This window comes from Myxine glutinosa, chromosome 4 (assembly GCF_964187855.1).
Source record: "Myxine glutinosa chromosome 4, kmMyxGlut1.1, whole genome shotgun sequence".
Taxonomy (NCBI): Eukaryota; Metazoa; Chordata; class Myxini; order Myxiniformes; family Myxinidae; genus Myxine; species Myxine glutinosa.
Genome location: NC_136264.1, coordinates 181,209,508 through 181,232,536, shown reverse-complemented (window position 1 = coordinate 181,232,536; position 23,029 = coordinate 181,209,508). Strand labels below are relative to the sequence as shown.

The window sequence follows — 23,029 nt, the reverse complement described above, 5'->3', positions numbered from 1 at the left end:
CCTTTCAAACCAATTACACTTCACAAATACATTGTAATCACTGACTAGAGTGAGCAATGGAGTAACAAGCATCCAACTCCATTTCATCCATTGATGAGGAGGGAAGCCCATCATGTCCTCGATGGCAATGCAAAAGCGGTCTGCACCTGTATAGAGAAAGACCCACACCATTCTTCTCAAAAATATACAACCTTATATGGATTTGGCTCATCTGGAGATGCACTCAATACATATTTACATACTCAACACATGGAGATGTACTCAATACGCAGGTTACACATACAAAAGGTAAGTCGATATTAAATCACAATTATTTAAAGGATAATTCTCAAAGAACTGCATTTCTCACTTTGTGAACAGCTCTTACACCTCCCAAACACCAGGAGTACCTCTGGCTGTTACTCCCCTCCTCTCCCACCTCATGTTTGACTGTGTGTTGTACTGTCCTCCCAATAGCGACATCTCCATCTCTCTCAAACGACATGGATCAACTTTTAACCACTCATCCCAACTCTCTCTTCCTCATATGTAGTGACATCAATTGTCACCATGCCAATTGTCTGGGTCTTGGTATCTCTCTCACCAGCCATGGCACTTCTGCAAAGGACTTCTGTGACTCCATGGGACTGACTCGATCTGTAAAGTTTCCCCACCTGCATTTCTCCCAATGGAAAATTTTCCCTTCTGGTTTTGGGATGACCAACCGCTTCCCCAATGTATCTTGCTCTGTCCAATTTGCTCATCTGATCATGTGCTTGTGAAGGTCAACATCTCTGGTCATCCTCGGAGAACAGCCTCATGGCCGGCGAGTTTGGCAATTCACTCAGGCAAACTGGCAGGCAGCAATGACACTTCAGAACTGGTCTCCAATATCTACCACCCCTTATATTAATTCAGCCTGGGAATTCTTCCACAGAAACATGATCTTCCATATGTACAGATTTATACCATCTCGTCATCAGTTATCTTCTCCAACCCAACCAAAGAAAATCCAACCAAAGGCAACCTCAGATCATTCTGCAAATCCTGCAACAAGTGTGTGTCCACTCTAAGGAGATCCAGAAAACAACATCTGTCCAACCTCAAGGTTCAACTCTCAAAATTGTCTAATGCCTCTAAACCTGGTTGGCAACATATCAAGTCTGTATCTGGTGTATGCTCTGCTTCCATTCCTTCCCTCACTTCAAATGACTCCACAGCCGACTCGGCTCGTGAGAAGGCGGGATTGTCTCAATTCCGTGTTTGCTTCCAAATATTGTGTCCCCAATCCCTCGCTATCTCTGTACCTACCCTTCAGTGTCATAGCTAACTGCTCCTGGATTGTGTCTTTTGCACCTGAGAAGGTGGATAAGTTTCTGACAACTCTCGAATCTGACTCTGCAACTGGACCGGAGGGCATCAGCTCACGTGTCCTAAAAACCTGCTCGGCTGCTCTTCCACTTCCCCTCTCTGCCCTTTACACCCTGTCATTTACACTAGGTCATCTTCTATCTGCTTGGAAATCAACCAACATCAAAGAATTATATACAAAAGGTGCAAAAACAGAACCCTTAACTACAGACATATCAGCTTACTTCCAATTATCAGCAAGGTTATGGAATCCATCATCACAGTTGACATAAAATCATTCCTTTTCTCCAACAGCCTCATTGCAGATCATTCATTCGGATTCAGACCTGGTCACCCTACCTTGTATGTGCTTGCTTCTACTCTCCCAACAATGGATAGACGCCCTCAAAACCAGACATGAGATCAGGGCTCTCTCTCTGGACATATCACGAGCTTTCAATACAGTCCAGCATCTGGCCTTACTCTCCAAACTGTGTTCGCCTATGGATTCCAAAGCCAACTCCACTGTTGGATTACTGACTTCCTTGACTCTCGTCGCAAACATGTGGCTCTCAAAAGAACCCTTTCTTCTCCGCTCCCTGCCAGGGCTGCCGTGCCCCAAGGCAGTGTTCTAGAACGGATCTCATTGCTGATGACTCCACTCTCTACCATGACATCCCTCATCATTCTGACAGTTGGGCAGCAGCTATTGCCTCTTTCAGATCTTTACAAAATTATACACTGGCCAAACACTTGGAATATGTCTTTGCCAAGATGACATCTGCCACACTTTCTCAACAATCCTCTCCAAGAAGTTCTGTCACTCAACATTTTGGGTCTCACTATCTGCCATGCTCTTTCCTGGGAAAACAACATTTCCAAGCTGGCTTCCAAAGCCAGTCGTCGACTGGGCATCCTCCTTCGTGAGAAGTCCTTTCTTGGCACACCTGAGCTCCTCACACCATACAAGGCTTTCATCCGCAGCTCAATAGAATACTGTTCTCCCCTCTGGGCAGGTGCGCCTGCCTCGCACCGAGCTCGGCTTCACGCTGTTGAAACCAAAGCTTTCAGAATCATTGGAATCTACCACGATGAAGCTAACTCTGAGGGCCTTTCATTCACTCACCGCAGGCAGGTTGGTGGTATTTCTGTCTTCTACCGACTCCTCTCCAGCCTTGCTCCTTCAGGTCTCTCTGTGCTGTGTCTGCCAAATATTCCTACAGGTCGCACAAGATCTGTCAGCAACCCTCTTATGGTTAAACTGCCAAAATCAAGACTCTCTATTCACCTTCACTCTTTCATTCCCCTTTTCTCCCACCTCTGGAACAAACTCCCCCACTCCCTTCAATCCCACTCCTCCCTCCAGTTCTTTAAAACAGCTGTTCACCACCATCTCTTATCTTCCCCCATCCAAAACCTTGATCTTTTCTACCCCCGTTAAATCACCCCAGATCCACTTTTTTGAAATACAGACTTCTTTCCTGAAGACATAGCAGTGTCCATTTGTTTTTGTTTTTTTAACCTCTGCCCCCCCACCTTCCCATGCCTCCTTCCACCAAGTGCTCTCCCTCCCACAGATCTCCCGATGTCCCTGCTCTACTCCTCATCTCCCGCTCCCTTTATCATATGTTTTATGTTTTATGTGTCAGTTTGTCTTTTTGTGATCAATGTTATCTCTTCCACGAGCCTCGATCTTGTATACAAAAAAATAATTTTAAAAATCTACTTTCTCAACAACCCTCTCGCAGAGGTGCAGTCACTCAAACTCTTGTGTCTCACTCTCAGCCATGATCTCTCTTGGGAAAACCACATTTTAAAAGTGGCCTCCAAAGCCAGATGCCAGGTGAGCATCCTCCGTCGTGCAAAGTCCTTCCTTGACACAAATGAGCTCCAATAAAGCTACAAGGCTTTCAATGGCAGCTTGATGCCATGGAAACCAAGGCTTTCAAAATCATTGGAATCTCTCGCGATGAGGCCGAGTCCATGGGCCTATCACTTCACCGTTACTGACAGGTTGGTGATGTCTCTGTCTTTTTCCACCTCCTTTCTGGTCTTGCACCCTGTGCCGTCTCCGTGCGTTGTCTCTCCCAGGTATCTGCAGGAGGCACGTGGTCGACCAGCAAACCCCTCCTGGTGAAACTGCCAAAAAATCCAGAACCAATGCTCACCTCCACTCATTTGTTCCTCTTTTTCCCACCTGTGGAACCAACTTCCACACTTTTCAATCTCATTCTTCCCTCCAGGTCTTCAAGACGCCGTTCACCATCGTCTCCAATCATCCCCCATGCAAAACCATAATATTTTCTACACCCGTTAAACCACCCCCACCCTTCCAAAATTTGCTTCTGTATCCATCTTTTCCATCCCTTGTGTTCTCCCCTACTGCCCATCATTACCTGCGTCCCTTGTTTGTCCATGTCCATATAATTTCTCCTTCTACCCTGGTGTTGATATTTCTCCCTTCTTCTGCTGGTCAATTTGTTATGTTGCGTCCTGATCCGTTGTGGGTTCGAGCTCTTCCACAAGCTTTTACGATGCATACAAAAATAAGGTTATACTTAGGAGTCTTTGTTGATTTAAGATTAACCAAGTCCCCTTGACAAATAGGATCGATAAAATATTGAGCTGTTAAATTGAGCTCAGGCAATTTAAATTCCTGAAATAGAGGGGATGGGGATGGAGATAGATGAGCAAACAGGTCAATGAAGAAGAAGAATAGGAGGAGTAAGAGGGTGGCCTTACCATAAATCCAAGCGATGGCAACACATTCCCAAAAAGCAAGCCAAAGCAAGCAAAACCCACTGCAGGAATAGTAGTCAAACAGTTGGAACACGTACATCCCACCCTGCAAAATGACAACAGCGTCCTCGATCATTCACAGTTTCAGCAAACCTGGAAAGATGCATTAAATTTAAAATTAAGAGACAAAAATGTAATTGCCAAATGTTGGTCTCAAATCACAGATTAAAAACAAATAAATATGCTGCTGACAATCCCCGATGTGGAAACTAAGCTCTTATAAGACATGACTCGCTCTTTGCTTTGACTTTGTTTTGGGCTTTGGTGTATGTGGTAAAGAGTTTAGTGAGCTCGAGATGTTGAAGACTCCACAGCAGTATCTTTGCAGTACAAATATACCGTCTTATTATCTTCTCATCACGTGTAGTTTAGTCAACTCTGCTTGCCAATCTAACTGCAACTTTGAAGCCGAAAAGGCGAGTTCAGCCTCCCCCTATATAATCGGGAGTGGCTTGTACCTGTTGTAGGGTTTGTTTCTACAATTAGTATCCCCAATCTTAATTGTACTTCAGAGTTTCTTCGACCCTGACGAGTACTAAGCAAACATTTCGGTTTTTTCTTTCTTCACTTTTTTTCTGCTGAGCTGCATCTCTGAGCTGGCTGGTACTTTCGGAATGAAATTTGACATCGATAATGGGAATAAAATATATGGGGTTGACGTAATATTTTTGACCTTGACCTAATTTTTACGGTCATCATCTAATTCTAGAAAATCTTACATTTTCCCCATAACTTGACTAATTTTAGTCTGATCGGAACAAAATTGTCCCCTCTAGATAGCCTCGAGAAAGGTGCATGCATCTATGCTTCTTTTACATCATACCCCTCTGAGTTAAAGGTCAAGGTGAAATAAAATGCGTTGTCATCGCTAAATTTTGACAACGCAGAATGTCAAACACTGCTTGGCCTTCCAATATGTTGTTGCATCAAAATAGTGGAACTGCATTGAAGTTGTGCACCTGATATTGTCTTTGTGTGATATCGTATTGTCACCTGATATTGACCTGCTTTTTCCGATTGTGACATAATTAACAAAAAACACATTTTTGGTCACAACTTTTTTTTCACACATCATAAATCATAAATTTATATTCTCCAAATAATTATTGCATAGATCATGCTCAATAAATTAACTAACTTATCAGACGAAGCGTTGTCCCTGTCGAATTATGAAGTCATAATTATGGCACCAATGACGTCATCGTTAACAACACCTATTCCCCATATGGCTGACGCAGCACACACTTTACTTTACTGAAATGCAGACACAAATGTTATATTTTCATCAAAAATCGTCGGAATTTCGCCAAATCTGTTTTGGTCGTGTGTTAATATACCTGTGATTGACAAAATCTGAAGTCAGAATTCTATTTGAGGTCAAAATGAACCCGTGAGGTCGCTCCGTACTTTGCCTGCTCGTCATGTGCAGTGTGATAATTAATTCATTGTCCACTCTAGAATACTCTTCTTTTTCACGAAATAACAACTTCTAGCTTCCAGACCATACATCCAATCATCTTGAAATCATGCACACTTGTTACACTTCACGACCTCTACTATAATATAAAGTTTCACGTCGATCAATGAAGCGGTTCAAGAGTTATAATATTTTTTAATATTTTCGTTTAATTATTTCTATCTGCCAAACCACGTGACCTATCGCAAATTCCAAAAGGTCATTTTAGTAGACTGATATGCTGAACACATCTGTGAAGTTTCCCCTCGATAGCATCAAAAATGAGGGAGGAGCTAAGTTTTAAAAGTTTATGCTCAAAAACGACATAACTGTGAAACCATGTGACGCATGACGTCATGCTCGCTGACTTTTCTGTTCGGCATGGGTATGTGATTCCGCCTGCAAAGTTTGGCCTCAATCTATTCAGTCGTTTGAGAAAATTGGATTTTAGTGGTTTTTCAGGCTTTTCACTCAAAGCAATATGGCGGCCAAACCACGTGACCTACGACGTCATTATGATTTTATTTCTGAATCAATTTATACCGAGAAGATGCTCAAGAAATTTCATCCTGATCGGATAAAGTTTTTTACTTGTCGAATTATGACGTCATAACGGCGGCACCTATGACGTCATCATTCACATATGTTATTCCGAATGGAGAGTTCTTTGCAATGAGACCTGTCTCAATTATTTCTGTGCAGCGGTTTTTGAGATATAGAGGTGCAATTTTTTTTGGTTTTTCCAAGATGGCGCCCGTACCACGTGACCTGTGGCGTCATAATATTCACTGAAATATTCTACAGGAGGAGACCATCCTATGGTGAAAATTTCATGTCAATCAGACCAACGGTTGCCGAGAAAATGAATTTTTTAAATGCTGAAATGGCACACACTTAACTTTCCTGAAATGCAGACACGCACGTATGTACATGTACGTACCCGAATGCTAAACCCTGCCTTTCGCTTCGCGAGCGCAGGGTAATTACTCTTTGCTCAAACCTAGCTGTGATGCGCGTCTGTGTATTGCCGAACACTTAAATTTCTGGGCCTCCATCAGGGTCCTCCTCTCTCTTCTGGGCATCTTCTCTCTCTGATAGACCATGTGCCTCATTCTGTTTAATTGCACACTTCTCTCCAGGGCGTCTGATTGGCATTCCACTACCATCTCAGGTGAAACTCCATCTCTGCAACTGATCTTTTCTCACCCCAATTACCCGCTCTCCCACCCCCACCTCTTACTTGCACATTGCAATCATTTGTTACGTGCAGTCGTGGCCAAAAATATTGGCACCCTTGCACTTTTTTCAAATAATGCACCATTTCTTCCAGAAAATTGAAAATAAAATGTATTTTGGTATCCACAAATGTATTTCTTTGGTTTGCAGTGGAACAAAACAAAAAAAGCTGAAAAAATTACGAAATCTTAGCTTATTCCACACAGAAATCCTGAAATGACCCTGACAATATTATTGGCATCTTTTCGAAGTTGTTGGAAATAATTAGATTTCAAGCAGGTGGATTGCCCTTTACTTTGGAATTGAACTCGCCTGGCGTGAGTTGCAGGTGCCTGCAATACAAAAATCACTCATTCAACCAGTTTGAATGGAGAAAAGGAGTCATTCTGCTGTTTTGTGTCACTGTGTGTACTGCAATGAGCATGGAGAAAAGAATGAAAACCAGAGAATTGTCTAAAGAGGTCAGACACAAGATTGAAGCCAAGCATGGACAATCTCAAGGCTACAGCTCCATCTCCAGAGACCTGGATGTTCCTGTGTCCACCGTACGCAATGTTATCAGAAAGTTTGAGGCCCATGGCACTGTAGCCAACCTCCCTGGACGTGGCCACAAGAGAAAACTTAATCGAAGATTGCAACGAAGGATTGTTCAAATGGTGGAGAAAGCACCTCGATCAACTGCCAAACAGATTCAAGCTGACCTTCAGACACAAGGTACGACAGATTCAGCTCGCACCATCCTTTGTCAACTCAATGAAAGGGGGTTCTATGGTAGGAGACCCAGGAGGATCCAACTGCTGAGAGTGAGACGGAAGAAAGCCTGACTGGAGTTTGCCAAAACACAACTGAAAAAAACAAAAGCCTTTTGGGAGAATGTGCTGTGGGCAGATGAGACCAAATTCGAGTTTTTGGTAAGGCACATCATCACTATGTTGACAGAAAACAAAATGAAGCCTTCAAAGAAAAGAACACCTTCCCTACAGTCAAACATGGAGGAAGTTCAGTGATGTTCTGGGGTTGCTGTGCTGCCTCTGGCACTGGGTGCCTTGAATGTGTGCATGGAATCATGAAATCAGGAGATTACCATGGCATTTTGGAGCGCATTGTTCAACCCAGTGTCAGAAAGCTGGGTCTCCGAAGGTCATGGGTCTTGCAGCAGAACAATGACCCCAAACACTTCAAAGAGCACCCAGGAATGGTTCAAGACCAAATGCTGGACTGTTCTGAAGTGGCCAGCAATGAGTCCAGATCTAAATCCCATTGAACACCTGTGGGGAGATCTGAAAACAGCAGTTGGGTGAAGGCACCCTTCAAATCTGGGAGAACTGGAGCAGTTTGCACAAGTAGAGTGGGCCAAACGGCCAGTAGAGATGTGTAGGAAGCTCATTCATGGCTATAGGAAGTGCTTGACTGCAGTTATTTTGTCCAAAGGCTTTGCTATCAAATATTTAATCTGGGTTGTCAATAATTTTGTAAATGCCATATCTTTTTATTTTCTTGATTTAAAACAATATATTAAGTTCTGAATCAAAAACAAAAGTTCCGTAATATTAACAATGAAATAAAGAATTGTGGAGACCAAACACTTCTGTCAATTTCACCTTATTTTTAGAGAAAATAGTGAGTTATTTGAAAAAAAGTGCAAGGGTGCCAATATTTTTGGCCACGACTGTATCTGCTCTCCTTTTCCATTTTTTTTATTCCTCTGCGACAAAGTCGCTGGATGCATTATGTTTTCGGGTTGTCCGTCCGGCTGTCCGTTCGTCCATGATAGGTTTTCGTTATCACAATAACTTAAGAACGGCTGAAGGGATCCAAGTCAAACTTGGTACAAGTATGCATAATGATGTAAAGATAAACTGATTAGATTATGGGGTCAAAAGGTCAAAGGTCCTGTCAGGTAAAAAATATCTTACTGCGCTAACTTGTGAACCAGTGATGGGATTTTAACCAAACTTGGTAAAAGTACCGTGCCTATAGAAAGTCTAAACCCCCTTTCAAAGTCTTCACCTTTTCTTGCCTTATAGCCTGGAATTAAAATGCATTAAACCGACTTTTTATACCTATATTTACACATCGTAAACCACAACTTCCAAGTGAAAAACATGTTTAGTCAGGGAGCTTATGTCATGATAAAGAATCCCATGGGCACTTAATGGTTAGAACATACCACCGAGCTAGATACCTTATTTAGACCCTAAGGAACAAGAAAAACCATGTTGGCAAAAACTGAAGTGCTGCAGATGGCGGCCATCTTGGATTTCAAAATGGCCACCATTTGTGAACCCTTTTTGACGATAACTCGACTTATCAATATTATATGAAATAAATTTTGGTGGCTATATACCCCCAAATGTTTATGTCAAAGGTTAAAAATGTATACTTTCAATATACTGTGGTAAACAAATGAATGGCAGCCATCTTGCTTTTCAAAATGGCTGCCACATTTTATGTTTATTTAAAATATATAAACGTAAATGTCTCAAGATTTTCCTTTTGCAAAAATACCTATAGTTTAATTAACAAAGAATTTAACCATACACTTCATTCATTAAGGGCTATATCTATCTATAATTCCAGTAATCTCTGTGTGTTTGTTTGTACGTTTGTACGTTTGTTTGTCTGTGACCGCTGTTTCTCGACAACCACGGGTCCGATATACTTTAAACTTGCCAGGTATATTGCTGGGGACCCGAGGATGTGCCTTTTCAAGGTTTCATATTAATCGGACAATTACTTACCGAGCTATGTCCAAAAAACGATTCAACCAATCAGAGAGCAGCGAGCTATCGCGTGTGCCGAACGTGGCGGACACACTCTGCCTCGGATGGCACATTTGAGAGCGTATTCATTTATTTCACGTTTGCAAACTATGTTGGCGCTATGTTGGCGTTAAACTATGTTTTAAAACTAATAAAAACCCCGGGGGGATTGTCACTGTACTCGCAAGCCGTTCGCCGTTCGCTTTGGCGTTGCGAATGGACCAAAACATTTCATGCACCAAACCATTTCATGTAAAGCGTTCGCCGTTCGCTTTGGCGTTGCGAATGGACCAAAACATTTCATGGACCAAACCATTTCATGTAAATAGAGGGGGGGATATAATTTTAGATATAGATATAGTACGGGCATGCCCTAGTACTTACAATTTACCTTAAAATTATATCATAACAAACATCAACAAAAAACGAACCCATTGTGCATGATGCCATTGCGAGCATCTAACTGTCAGGAAAACATGCACAAAGTCTAAGACACACAGACATGTAGAAATCGAAGAACTGGAGTGTTCTTGCTGTTACTCGGTGATGTGAAAAGCAATTACATGTATGCATGAGGGAGTTACCATTTTACCTCATCCCTTGTAATGAAACTCTCACTCTCAGTACTCCACCAATATTAAAACAAATGACTCTGGACCAGATTAATGCACGGGGGGTCGGAGGCCACTGGTATTACCACGAAAGGGCAGATTTATCAAACGAGTGGTAGTTGGGTGGGGGAACACGGTGGATGGGGAAGTGGCTCAGGAAGGAGACCCTGATGGCTGACACATATGTTGATTGATTGATCTCAGTCAAATGCACCTGTCAAACCTTACCCATCCCCACATCAGTTTCCACGCTTTATTGCTACTCCTGGTGTATGGGGATTGTACTTCGGTAAGAGTGCCTGTTTTACTGCCAGTGAAAAGCTCTCAATGGTACTCTCTTTTTTTTCTCGATGTACCAGCTCAGATTCACCTGAATGTGCTGCTTCCATATTTGATTCTCAGCATATTAAAAGGATAGAGCACAGCCAAACAACCATAGGTTGGCACCATTATGCAGGCTTGATGGACATAATGGCCTCCTACTGCACTAAAGTTATTTCTAAGGTAAATCATATTTATTTATTTATTTTTGTTGGCATCGAACCCAGAACTCAAGGATTCAGAATGGACTAGCAGAATAGCTCAGAGAAAGCTATGCACTCACCTTTGAGCCGTCTTGTCTGGGTTATATTGCTGATACAACTAAAAATGGCTACCCTCGTTTTTTGCATGCAGAGCTTTGGTGTTGTTTGAATAAGTCTGCTATACGTTAGATCAGACTTTAAGCTGTGAACCCATCTCCCAAGACTGGTTGGTAGTGGACATTATCTCACGGTTTCTTTTCCAAAGCATAAGCCATTGTTTTCTGACACCCTGGTCAAAATCCTGCCCAAAGTAGCCAGTGGGTTTTGTTTCATTTGCCATCTTGCGGCACCTTTTGAGGCATGCCAGATAACTGGTACCAGAATATGTTATTAAGTAAATGACACTCATACACACCCACACACGCACATGTAGAAGCACATGCACACACACCCCTTGAAACTTGAAAGAAGGCCATCCTACAGATAATGCCTTCCGCCACAAGTGTAAAATTGAGATCGTTGGCACGCTTGTCCTGTCTTCGCATGGACAGATGTCAGGCATTTAGGGATTGCAATGCTTGTCGTCTTCTGAAGGATCTCTGACATGTATTGCATGTGAAATTGGCAAGATCACTTGTCAGTTCTTGTCTGGAAATAGCACAAATAGCAGCATCATGGTTTGCATTGTGCATCTTCACTTTCTTCTTGATACACCTTCTTGATACACCTTCTTGAAACACCTTTCATCTTGATACACCTTCTTGATACACCTTCTTGATACACCTTTCATCTTGATACACATTCTTGACACACGTCTTTGCATTTCGTTCGCCAAAAATCTCTTTCTAGAGCAACACAAACCCAACGGTCTTCATCAATATTAAACTTAGTCATGTCTTGCCTCACTTTGCCTCTCCATCTCAGGTTGGTTCCATGTGCCGGGTAGTGCTGTGGAAACCAACCACATAGGGGTTTCTTAGTGATGCGGTTGTTTTACATCCACTAAAGATAACGTTGCCAGCAGTCTCCTGGCTGCAACAATATCCTATGGTAAGTAACTCCTCTGTCTCAAACTGTTTCATTACTTGGACACTACTTATATGCCATGTCTATTGTTGAGCCTTACCGATACCTAGGGCATGCCCGTACTATATCTATATCTAAAATTATATCCCCCCCTCTATTTACATGAAATGGTTTGGTCCATGAAATGTTTTGGTCCATTCGCAACGCCAAAGCGAACGGCGAACGCTTTACATGAAATGGTTTGGTCCATGAAATGTTTTGGTCCATTCGCAACGCCAAAGCGAACGGCGAACGGCTTGCGAGTACAGTGACAATCCCCCCGGGGTTTTAATTAGTTTTAAAACGGAGCTTGGCAACCGCTGGCGTTCTTTAGCCGGCAGCTTCGCCCGCCCGAACGCCGTTACAGTACCTTCGACCGCGAGTTGCTCGGACTTCACTTGGCGGTCAGGCACTTCCGCCATCTGCTCGTGCGAGTACAGTGACAATCCCCCCCCCCCCCTCTATTTACATGAAATGGTTTTTATTAGTTTTAAAACATATACACAAAGAATTAAGTTAAGCACCCCCCCCGTTTTTTTACAACCTCGCACATTACAAGTTTGTTGTCGTCAAAACAGTGTAATATACCCATGATATTGCTATATTTTCTGGAGAAGTGATATTATGGTCACATAAAAACATAACAATCATGCCGTTTTCAATATTTTATTCTGAATAATTTAAGGTGAAACTTTTTGGGAATTTTAGGCATATTTTCACCTCAATTTAAGTATGGAGCTATAGGTCCATCACGGACAGTGTGGATGACGTTTATGTTTTCTAACGTACAGTCATTGTTCTGAGAAGACCTCTAGCGATCTTTGCGTCAATAACGTGTGTAGGACCCACGTGATCGGATCACTGACTCAACCAATCACTTTTTTTCACTTTCATCACTCAATTTCATCAATGGATAATTGCTAATGTCATACCAATCATTATTTGATCTCACATACCTTAGAATATATGCCAATGTATACATATACACAAAGAATATATATTAGGGGGTGCTTACCTTAATTCGTTGTGTAGGGGTGCTTAACTTAATTCTTTGTGTATAGTTTAACGCCAACATAGCGCCAACATAGTTTGCAAACGTGAAATAAATGAATACGCTCTCAAATGTGCCATCCGAGGCAGAGTGTGTCCGCCACGTTCGGCACACGCGATAGCTCGCTGCTCTCTGATTGGTTGAATCGTTTTTTGGACATAGCTCGGTAAGTAATTGTCCGATTAATATGAAACCTTGAAAAGGCACATCCTCGGGTCCCCAGCAATATACCTGGCAAGTTTAAAGTATATCGGACCCGTGGTTGTCGAGAAACAGCGGTCACAGACAAACAAACGTACAAACGTACAAACGTACAAACAAACACACAGAGATTACTGGAATTATAGATAGATATAAACGTAAATGTCTCAAGATTTTCCTTTTGCAAAAATACCTATAGTTTAATTAACAAAGAATTTAACCATACACTTCATTCATTAAGGGCTATATTATTGTAATTTACCTGTTTTGTATACTATGAAATGTGGCCTTTCTGGGTGTCCGTATTGACAAAACTACTATAGAGGGCGCCATTGTGGCTGCAAGCTGCATTTACTCCACACATTCAGCACATGTCATTGGTCGGAAGTTTACTGGCTCAGTAATATGACAACAAGCGGGGAAATCCCCCAAAGTTTGTGTTAAGTTTACATTTCTATATTATAGGTGTTGATAAGATGCCTTTAAGGAACTTGTTTAGCTGAGAAGAAACAGTTTGCATAGGAATAACTACTTTAAATAGGTGTGTGTGTGTGTGTGTGTGTGTGTGTGTGTGTGTGTGTGTGTGTGTGTGTGTGTGTGTGTGTGTGTGTGTGTGCGCAGGTTACCTTGAACAGTCGGTATTGCTCAACGACGTAATCCCTTATCAATACTTTTGATCAGAGCATAATAAAGTAATTTGGGATTCATTCATGTCGGCAACATTTAAATCATTACTGCTGCTATTATTATCATTCCCTGTATTATGAAACACAATTGCTGAGCAAGGATAAAATTATAATAACAAAACACATTACAGATGTATTAAAACACTACGGAGGCTCATAAAGAACATCGACGATTACAATCCAAATATCTGTCTCAAACGTTATGGCAAAAGGGCAAAAGAACGTTATGAGAAACAAATAGCCCAAAAAGTAAAGTCTCTGCCAGCACCAACTCCTTTGACGTCTGCTCCCACTTTCACTCGCTCCCAGTCTAATCCATATGACAATACTGTATGCTTTTTCTGTGAGGAAAAATCTTCTAGAGGCAATTCACTGTTTACAATGAGAACTGACAAAGCTGGATGGCATCTCCATTCAGCAGTTGAAAAACGCAATAATGACAAATACCGTGTAAAACTCAGCTCTGCTATAAATCCTACGGATGCACATGCAATTGATGTTCAATATCATAACAAATGTTGGACAACACACGTTACCAATGTTCTCCGCAATCAAAGTTCAGAAGGATCATAAGACAATGCAGTAGATGAGGTAGCAGCAGATTTTGAATTCTTAAGTCTGGTTGAAGAGGCTCTTCTTGATGGTGAGGTTCTCGGTATGTCTAATCTACATCCAGCCGATATAGATATTCACTTTGCAAATTGTGTTAAGAACCCTGATTGTTCAAGCAATAAAGTCAAATATCTCATTGTTAATGAAATCCCTGGAGTAGAATTTCATAAACCGAGGCAGAGAAATAAATCTGAATTAGAAAGTGCAGTGTGAAGGATACCCAGGATCGAATGGTTCGGTGGATGTGCGGAGTATCGTTGAGAGAGAGGAAGACAAATGATGAATTGCGGAAGATGATGGGAATAGAGCCTGTGATTGATGCTGTGAAGAGGAACAGGTTGAGATGGTTTGGTCATGTGTTGAGGGAGGATGAAAGTGACTGGTTGAGAAGAGTGATGGAAATGAATGTAGAAGGAAGTAGAGGACGGGGAAGACCGAGAAAGACTTGGGTAAAGGTGGTGGAAGAAGAAATGCGGGCAAGGGGGTTAACAAGGAGAGATGCAGAAAATCGGGAAAATGGAGAAGATTGTCAAGGGGACCGCAAGGCTAACCCCCGCTCTAGCAGGGAAAATGGCCTTAAAATGCATGTTGTTGTTGTTGTTGTTGTTGTTGTTGTGTTGTTGAAGGATACCCAGGATAAAGTTGTTGAGATTGCATCAGATTCATCTGATAGGAATGTGACAGGTGATAAGAAACTGCTCTTTGAGGCCTCCATCATTCTTAGAAAAGCTATAACAAAAGCGGAAAAGTGGAGGTTCAGTGGTGCATTGACTGATATAACTGATGCACATGCACTGAAAGAGTTGTATACGTTCTTTCGCTGGGTTTTGCAAGGGTTTTGCAAGAAGAATGGTTTGAACTGCATCGACCTTTGCAGCTGTTCTCAGGATTGGGAGTCATGTAACAATTCAGCAGACACAGTTCTTGCAGGTGACGAAGAGTACAGTGACACCGAAGATGAACCATTTTAGATATATAATCCACCAAACAACTCGATCAACTTTCCATATCCAGTAATCACAGACCTTACACTCTTCATGCTCATCCTCCATCAGAGGGACCATATAGAGGTGTCCGCAGTCACCATCTTGCTTGCACTTGAATGAGAAGATACGAGAATGCTTAAAATATCCCGGTTTGGACAATTTGGATCATACCCCACACCTCCACCCCCCAAAAAATATATATCTAAGGTAAGCAATGATTGTTACAGTTGTTTACAACCAAACGCTTTCTGTGCTTAAATCTTTTTGGTACATCATTCCTTACCACCTTTATAAATATGGCGGTTATTACAATACATAACTCTTTTTGAAAGGATACACTACTCAAAATGGCATAAGTATGGCTCACGAATCACATATATCTTACTCTGATCATGTCAGATGTATGTTTTACTACTTCCTTGCCATAGTAAATGGAGGTTTTGCCACCAAAATCAGCTTTATACCATAGTCCGTGGGCTGAGTAGGATTTACATGCACCCCCCCCCCCCCCCCCACAACTTAACTTCCCGGGTATGTCCATGTACCCTCCACCCTAGGGGTTAGGAAAAACCATGTTAACAGAAAAAAAACTCATTCCCTCATAGTTTGAACTCTGGTGACCTCATTAGTGATCTCATTTGCATATAACACATATCATTGTAAAGAGTGTCCCAGGACAAACATTTTGAGGGGTCATATGCAACCATAGGATGACGAGGTAAAAAGTTATGGCCATTTGAATTTCGCCTACCCCTAATTTTCGGAAATCACTGACACAGGGGGGTAACATCAAAATATGCGTGGGAGGTACCTTGGGAATGAGTTTTTTTTCTGTTAACATGGTTTTTCCTAACCCCTAGGGTTTCCTAACCCCTAACCCCCATGGACATAGCCGGGAAGTTAAGATGTGGGGGGGGGGGGGGGGGGGGGGGGGTGCATGTAAACCCTACTCAGCCCACGGACTACCACATTCGAATCCAGATTTATGAAAGAAATAAACCTTAAATGGCGGCCATTTTGAAATCCAAGATGGCTGCCCCCACAACACTTTCAAATTTGCCAACATTATTTTTTGTGTTCTCTGGTACCTATACAACATGTTTAGACAGGTTGGATCTTCTAATCATTCAGTTCCCACGGGATGACATAACCCCCCTGACTAATTCGACAAATTTCAGAAAATTAATTCAAAATACAAAACTAGATTATCTTGGTTGGATAAGTGTCCGCCCTCCTCATAATAGCAATAATAACTAGAACGGCACTGAGTAGAGAGCATACTTCCGCCTGGTTGGCCATATCACTCAATGGTGAAGAATCACTTTAAAAAATCTACTAGCCGGATCCGGATCCGGATCGTCACCAAAATTGATTCGATTCTTCCTCGTGACACACACAACCTGTCCAATAAGTTTCGTCCAAATCCATCCATAACTTTTTGAGATATCCTGCTATGTATCGTTTTTGGCCTCTTCTCCCAATGGTGAAGAATCACTTAAAAAATTAAATAATCCTCATATCTGAATCCCTATTGAGATCTTCCCCAAAATCGAATCGAATCGTCCTTGTCATATACCCAACCGGTCCACCAAATTTCGTCCAAATCCGTCCACAACTTTTTGAGATATCCTGCTATGCATCGTTGTTGGCCTGATCTCTCAATGGTGAAGAATTACTCAAAAAATTCTACTAGCCGGATCCGAATCCGAATCTGCACCAAAACATAACTATTTCGTCCTTGTAACATACGCTACATCGCTGCCAAATTTCGTCCGAATCCGTCCACAACCTTTTGAGATATTTTGCTCACAAACGGACAGACAAACAGACAGGGGTGAAAACAATCTCCATCCACCTTTGGTGGCGGAGGTAATAATATAAATGTAAATTAGCTCAGGTGTTACCAATCACCTTCAAAAATTACACACCAAGTTAATTGGCCTCCACCTGTGTTAAATTGTAATGATTCTGATTATTTCAGAATAAAATCAGCTGTTGCTATCTATAGGTTTCCTCTACTGGGTAGTGTATTTCACAGCAAACACTCATGAGCAGCAAGGAGCTTTCGAAAGACTTCCGGGATAAAGTTGTGGAAAGGCACAGATCAGGGGATGGGTATAAAAATATTTCAAAGGCCTTGAACACACTCTGGAGCACAGTCAAGACAATCATTAAGAAGTGGAAGTCGTATGGTACCACCAAGAGCTTTCCTAGATCAGGCCGTCCCTCCAAACTGGATGACCAAGCAAGGAGGAGACAGATTAGAGAGGCCACCACTAGGCCAATGTCAACTTTGAAAGAGCTACATGCCTTTATGGCAAAGACTGGTCAGTGTGTCCATGTGGCCACAATATCACAAGCACTCCACAAGTCTGGCCTGTATGGTAGGGTGGCAAGAAGGAAGCAATTATGCAAAAACGCGCACCTTGAGTCCCATTTGAGGCATGTAATAAACCATTCTGGAGATTCTGAAGTCATGTGGCAAAAGGTTTTGTGGTCTGACGAAACCCCGATCGGACTTTTGGCCTAAATGCAAAACGTTACGTTCGGCACAAAAACAACAAAGCACTTCACGCAAAGAACACCATCCCTACTGTGAAGCATGATGGTGGCAGCATCACGTTATGGGGATGTTTCTCATCAGCAGGGACTGGAGCACTTATCAGAATAGAAGGGAAAATGGATGGAGCAAAATACAGAAAACCTGGTGCCCTCCGCAGGAAAGCTGAAATTTGGACGGAAGTTCAACTTTCAGCATGACAATGCCCTGAAGCACACAGCCAAACCTACACTGGAGTGGCTAGGGAACAAAAATATAAATGTCATTGAGTGGCCTCATCAGAGCCCTGATCTAAATCCATTCGAAAATCTGTGGCAAGACTTGAACATTGCTGTTCATCAACGCTCACCATGCAACTTGACTGTGCTCGAACAGTTTTGTACAGAAGAATTGGCAAATATTGCCCCATCAAGATGTACAAAGTTGGTAGAGACATATCCCAACAGACTCACAGCTGAATTGCTGTCAAAGGTGCTTCCACCAAGTATTAGCTCAGTTGGGTGACACTTACCCAACCAAGATATTGTAGTTTTGTATTTTTAATTAATTTTTTGAAATTTGTCGAATTTGCACTTGGAAGTTGTGGGTTACGATGTGTAAATAAAGGTGGAAAAAGCCTGATTTAATGCCTTTTAATTCCAGGCAACAAAAGGTGAAAAATTTGAAAGGGGGTGTAGACTTTCTATAGGCCCTGTATAATGATGTAATAATGTGGAAGGAGGAATATCTGTCAACGTCGTAACATCAAAGAATGCCATTCTCTCCTTTATGCGTCTACATGCTCTCGATCTTCTATCAGCCAATGTGTTGTTCACAAATTAATAAAACAATACATGTGCTTGAGGGGAGCAGAATACATTCTTATGTACAGACTTGGCATTTAATATGGAATATTTTTTTTCCTTGACTTGGGTTTACTTTCTTAACTCAGTATATCAATCTGGTGAGTTTCTTTTACACTTTGGTGATTTATTTGTTAAAAGAACCATGTCACTGATTGTCTGTCGCAGCAAGAAGTCAACAACAGGATTATATCACAGGTGGCGTGGCAAAATGTACGGACAGGTGCATTTGATGATTGGCTTCACAGTCGGGTATACAAGCACAAGGGTTGTTGCGTTCTGTATTAGTTGAAAACAACTGCTGCACGTCTCCGAAAGTTATTGCCGCTTCCTCAGGAGATGGTCCGTCAACTCGACAATGCTGTTTGTCATGAAGTGGTGGCTTTACGAAATTATGGCATGAAACGCCGTGCTATTGCTCGGCAGTATGGCATCACTCAAGGTCAGGTGTCAAAGATCCTGAAACAAAATGCTCAGAGGGGTGTCCCTACTCCAATACCGAGGCCAGGACGTCCCCGCAGAACCACAAGGAGGGATGATCGCCAGCTGCACTGGTTAGTCTGCAATGGCCGTACCAAGTCAGCTAATCGGCTTAGGGCTGAGTGGCAGCAACTGACAAATGTGCCTGTATCCAGAAGGCTAGTCAACCAATGACTGGTTCAAGCAGGCTATCGTGCCAGGCGTCCCCTGAGAAAGCCACGCCTGACCAGACAACACCACCAGCGCCGATTGCAGTGGGCCAGAGAGCACCGTCAATGGCAGCCAGGACACTGGAATCACGTGATCCTCAGTGACGAGTCTAGATTTCTGGTCTATCGTCAAGATGGCCGCGTCTGAGTGCGCAGACAAGTGCATGAAGCCTACAACAAAGATTGTATAGTGCCAAGAGTCCAAGCTGGAGGTGGTGGGGTGCCCGTTTGGGCTGCTTTTCATGCAGGGGGCAAAACTGACCTGGTTGTTCTGAATGGAAACCTGAACCAGTTCAAGTACAGGGCCATTCTGGAAGAAACATTGCTTCCATTTGTTCGTGCATCCTTTCGAGGAAACTTTGTCTTCCAAGATGACAATGCACCGCCTCATCGTGCTCGCATGATCCAACACTTTCTTGCTGACCGTAGTGTAGAGCATATGGAGTGGCCTGCCATGTCCCCGGATATGAATCCGATAGAGAACTTGTGGGCAGAATTAACGCGTCAAATTGACCACTTGGATCAGCAGCCGACCTCTGTGCGTGAATTGCAGCAGGCTATTGTCACTGCATGGCAAGCGATTCCTGTCCAAACCTTGGCAAATCTCGTAAACAGTATGCCTCAACGTGTACGTGCTCTCCTGAATGCTCGTGGGGGTTACACGAAGTACTGAACTGTAATTTTACTGTCCGTAATCCCAGTCGTAATTTAACTTTTGTTTTTGTAAAAAAAAAAATTGGCTAATGTGCAAAATAAAGAGATACTTCTGGAAAACGTACAGAAGTTTAACACAGTACTATCCATGAATTGAGTTCGATATCAGTTTACATCACTTTCAAGGATCAATTTATTTGTTTCGAAATGTCAAATGTGGTTTTTGTTTCTTTTAAAGGTCACGTTAACAAAATCTAGAATAATTTCAACATAATTCCAATGAACTTTTGGTTCCAAGACATCTTGAAAAGTAAGTTCACCCCCACAAAAAAAATATTCCATATTAAATGCGAAGTCTGTATTACAGATATTACAATATTATTGCATAATATTGTATAATATATTACATATTATTATTACATAATATTATTATAATATATTACATACAAGTAATATTGTATATACTAGGGCATGCCCGTACGTGGGTGCCCGTTCCTTGCCAAAAAAAAAAAAAAACGCTACCCGTACGCTCTACCCCGCCCGTACGCCCGTACGCCCGTAAACAAAAAAAACAACGCTCTTCGCTTCCGCCCTTCGCTGTGACTGAATTGGGAGAAATAATGCGCATAAGAAATCGAGAAATTATTATTTTCTCCGGAAGAAATCGAATTACGAACCGTAATGGCGCACGCGCTCGGCTCGGCTCGCTCTCACATCGGCCACGCCTACGCAACAACGCGTTCTGTGATTGGCTGCCGGAAGTGCAGTCTTCACTGTCCGGAAGGTCGCATATCGCAGTTACGATGAATCGCAAATTAGTTTTAATTAGTTTTAAAACATAGTTGAACGCCAACATAGTTTGCCGACGGGAAATAAATGAATACGCTCTCAAATGTGCCGTCCGAGGCAGAGTCTGTTCGCCACGTTCGGCACACGTGATAGCTCGCTGCTCTCTGATTGGTTGAATCGTTTTTTGGACATAGCTCGGTAACTACTTCTCCGATTAATTTAAAACCTTGAAAAGGCACATCCTCGGGTCCCCAGCAATATACCTGGCAAGTTTCAAGTATATCGGACCCGTGGTCGTCGAGAAACAGCGGTCACAGACAAACACACAGACATACACACACACACACACACACACACACACACACACACACACACACACACACACACACACACACACACACACACACACACACACAGAGATTAGTGGAATTATAGATAGATGTAATACTATATATATGTAATACTATATGTATATAATACTATATGTATATAATATATGTATATAATACTATATGTAATACTATACTATATATATGTAATATATATTGTATAATATATTACATATTACATAATATATTACAATATTACAGATATTACAATATATTACAATACAGAATACATTCTTATGTACAAACAGCAATACATACATACATCTTAATCATAAATTAGCCCTCTTCCCCATTTACTGTTGCACATTTCAAATCACAGCAGTCAATTTCCTCTCAGTTTTCTTCTTCAATTTTAAGCTTTAGGTGCAATCATATTCTGACTACCTATTTACTTGTACAGTATTGTATTTTTATTTTTCATCGTCTTTGTGGTTTCAGTTTCGGAAAGATTGAGTGTGCATGCATATTTAAGTCCTGTCCTCCAGTCATTTGGTCTTAATCTACTTGTTGGTAAATTCATTCTGAATGCGTGCTCATCTACAAATTTATTTCTACTAGGGCATGCCCGTACTATATATATATCTAAAATTATATCCCCCCCCCCCTCTATTTACATGAAATGGTTTGGTCCAAAGCGAACGGCTTGCGAGTACGGTGACAATCCCCCCCCTCTATTTACATGAAATGGTTTGGTCCAAAGCGAACGGCTTGCGAGTACGGTGACAATCCCCCCCCCCCCCCCCCCTCTATTTACATGAAATGGTTTGGTCCAAAGCGAACGGCTTGCGGAGTTTGGTAAAGAAATCGCCATCGCGTGCACAAACGCGCAGGAAAGCGAATGAATCGCAAATTAGTTTTAATTAGTTTTAAAACATAGTTTAACGGCAACATAGTTTTCCAACGTGAAATAAATGAATACGCTCTCAAATGTGCCGTCCGAGGCAGAGTCTGTTCGCCACGTTCGGCACACGTGATAGCTCGCTGCTCTCTGATTGGTTGAATCGTTTTTTGGACATAGCTCGGTAACTACTTCTCCGATTAATATGAAACCTTGAAAAGGCACATCCTCGGGTCCCCAGCAATATACCTGGCAAGTTTAAAGTATATCGGACCCGTGGTTGTCGAGAAACAGCGGTCACAGACAAACATACAAACATACACACAGAGATTACTGGAATTATAGATAGATAAATGAAGAAAGGGGAAATGAATGAATTGGAATAACTCATCAATAATGGAAAATTTAATTATTCCAGTTACTCTATCAATTAATAATATTTGGTACTTCTGTGAGCATCATGAATCCCAGGAAGAAGGAAGTGGTGCAGCATCCAATCATGAAATAGAGTCGTTGGTGTTGTTTCTTGAAGGAATCCAGCAGAGTTGTGACCATACCCTCCATAGCACCAAACTGAAAGATTATATATAAAAGATAAATTACTCATTCAGCATCACTGAGCATGGAATGCATGTTCGACATACAACATAATTAAAAAAAGAAGAAAAAGCACATCAAAGATAAGATACCTCACAACATTCTGTTATGGTTGTGATTATATAAAATGAGAATTGGGTAAGTTATCATATTCATTAGACACTTTTCATTTAATTTGATGTACCATACTCTTTAAAGATAGCCTAGTCAAAAAATCTGAAAATGTGCCTTTATAGAATGATTGAGGCATTTTTGAGTAAAAGCAAACAAACCACTTTTTCTGGGGTAGTTTTTCATGCTGAATATGAATCTGTTGTTTGCCAAGCCCAAAAATGCGTAATTAGGTCACTAAT

At 41.8% G+C, this 23,029-nt stretch overlaps 1 protein-coding gene across 4 annotated transcripts in view; it reads right to left on the bottom strand.

The window, feature by feature from the left end:
• Nucleotides 1-23,029, bottom strand: part of LOC137416735 (sodium- and chloride-dependent taurine transporter-like) — a 157,672-nt gene that overhangs the window by 34,381 nt on the left and 100,262 nt on the right. For all 4 annotated transcript variants that reach the window (XM_068102355.2, XM_068102356.1, XM_068102354.2 and 1 more), the window contains 3 exons: nt 22,527-22,652; nt 4,072-4,174; nt 46-146 (listed from right to left, as the gene is read on the bottom strand). In XM_068102355.2, the coding sequence (XP_067958456.1) occupies nt 46-146; nt 4,072-4,174; nt 22,527-22,652 (330 nt within the window). The remainder of the gene's footprint in view (nt 1-45; nt 147-4,071; nt 4,175-22,526; nt 22,653-23,029) is intronic.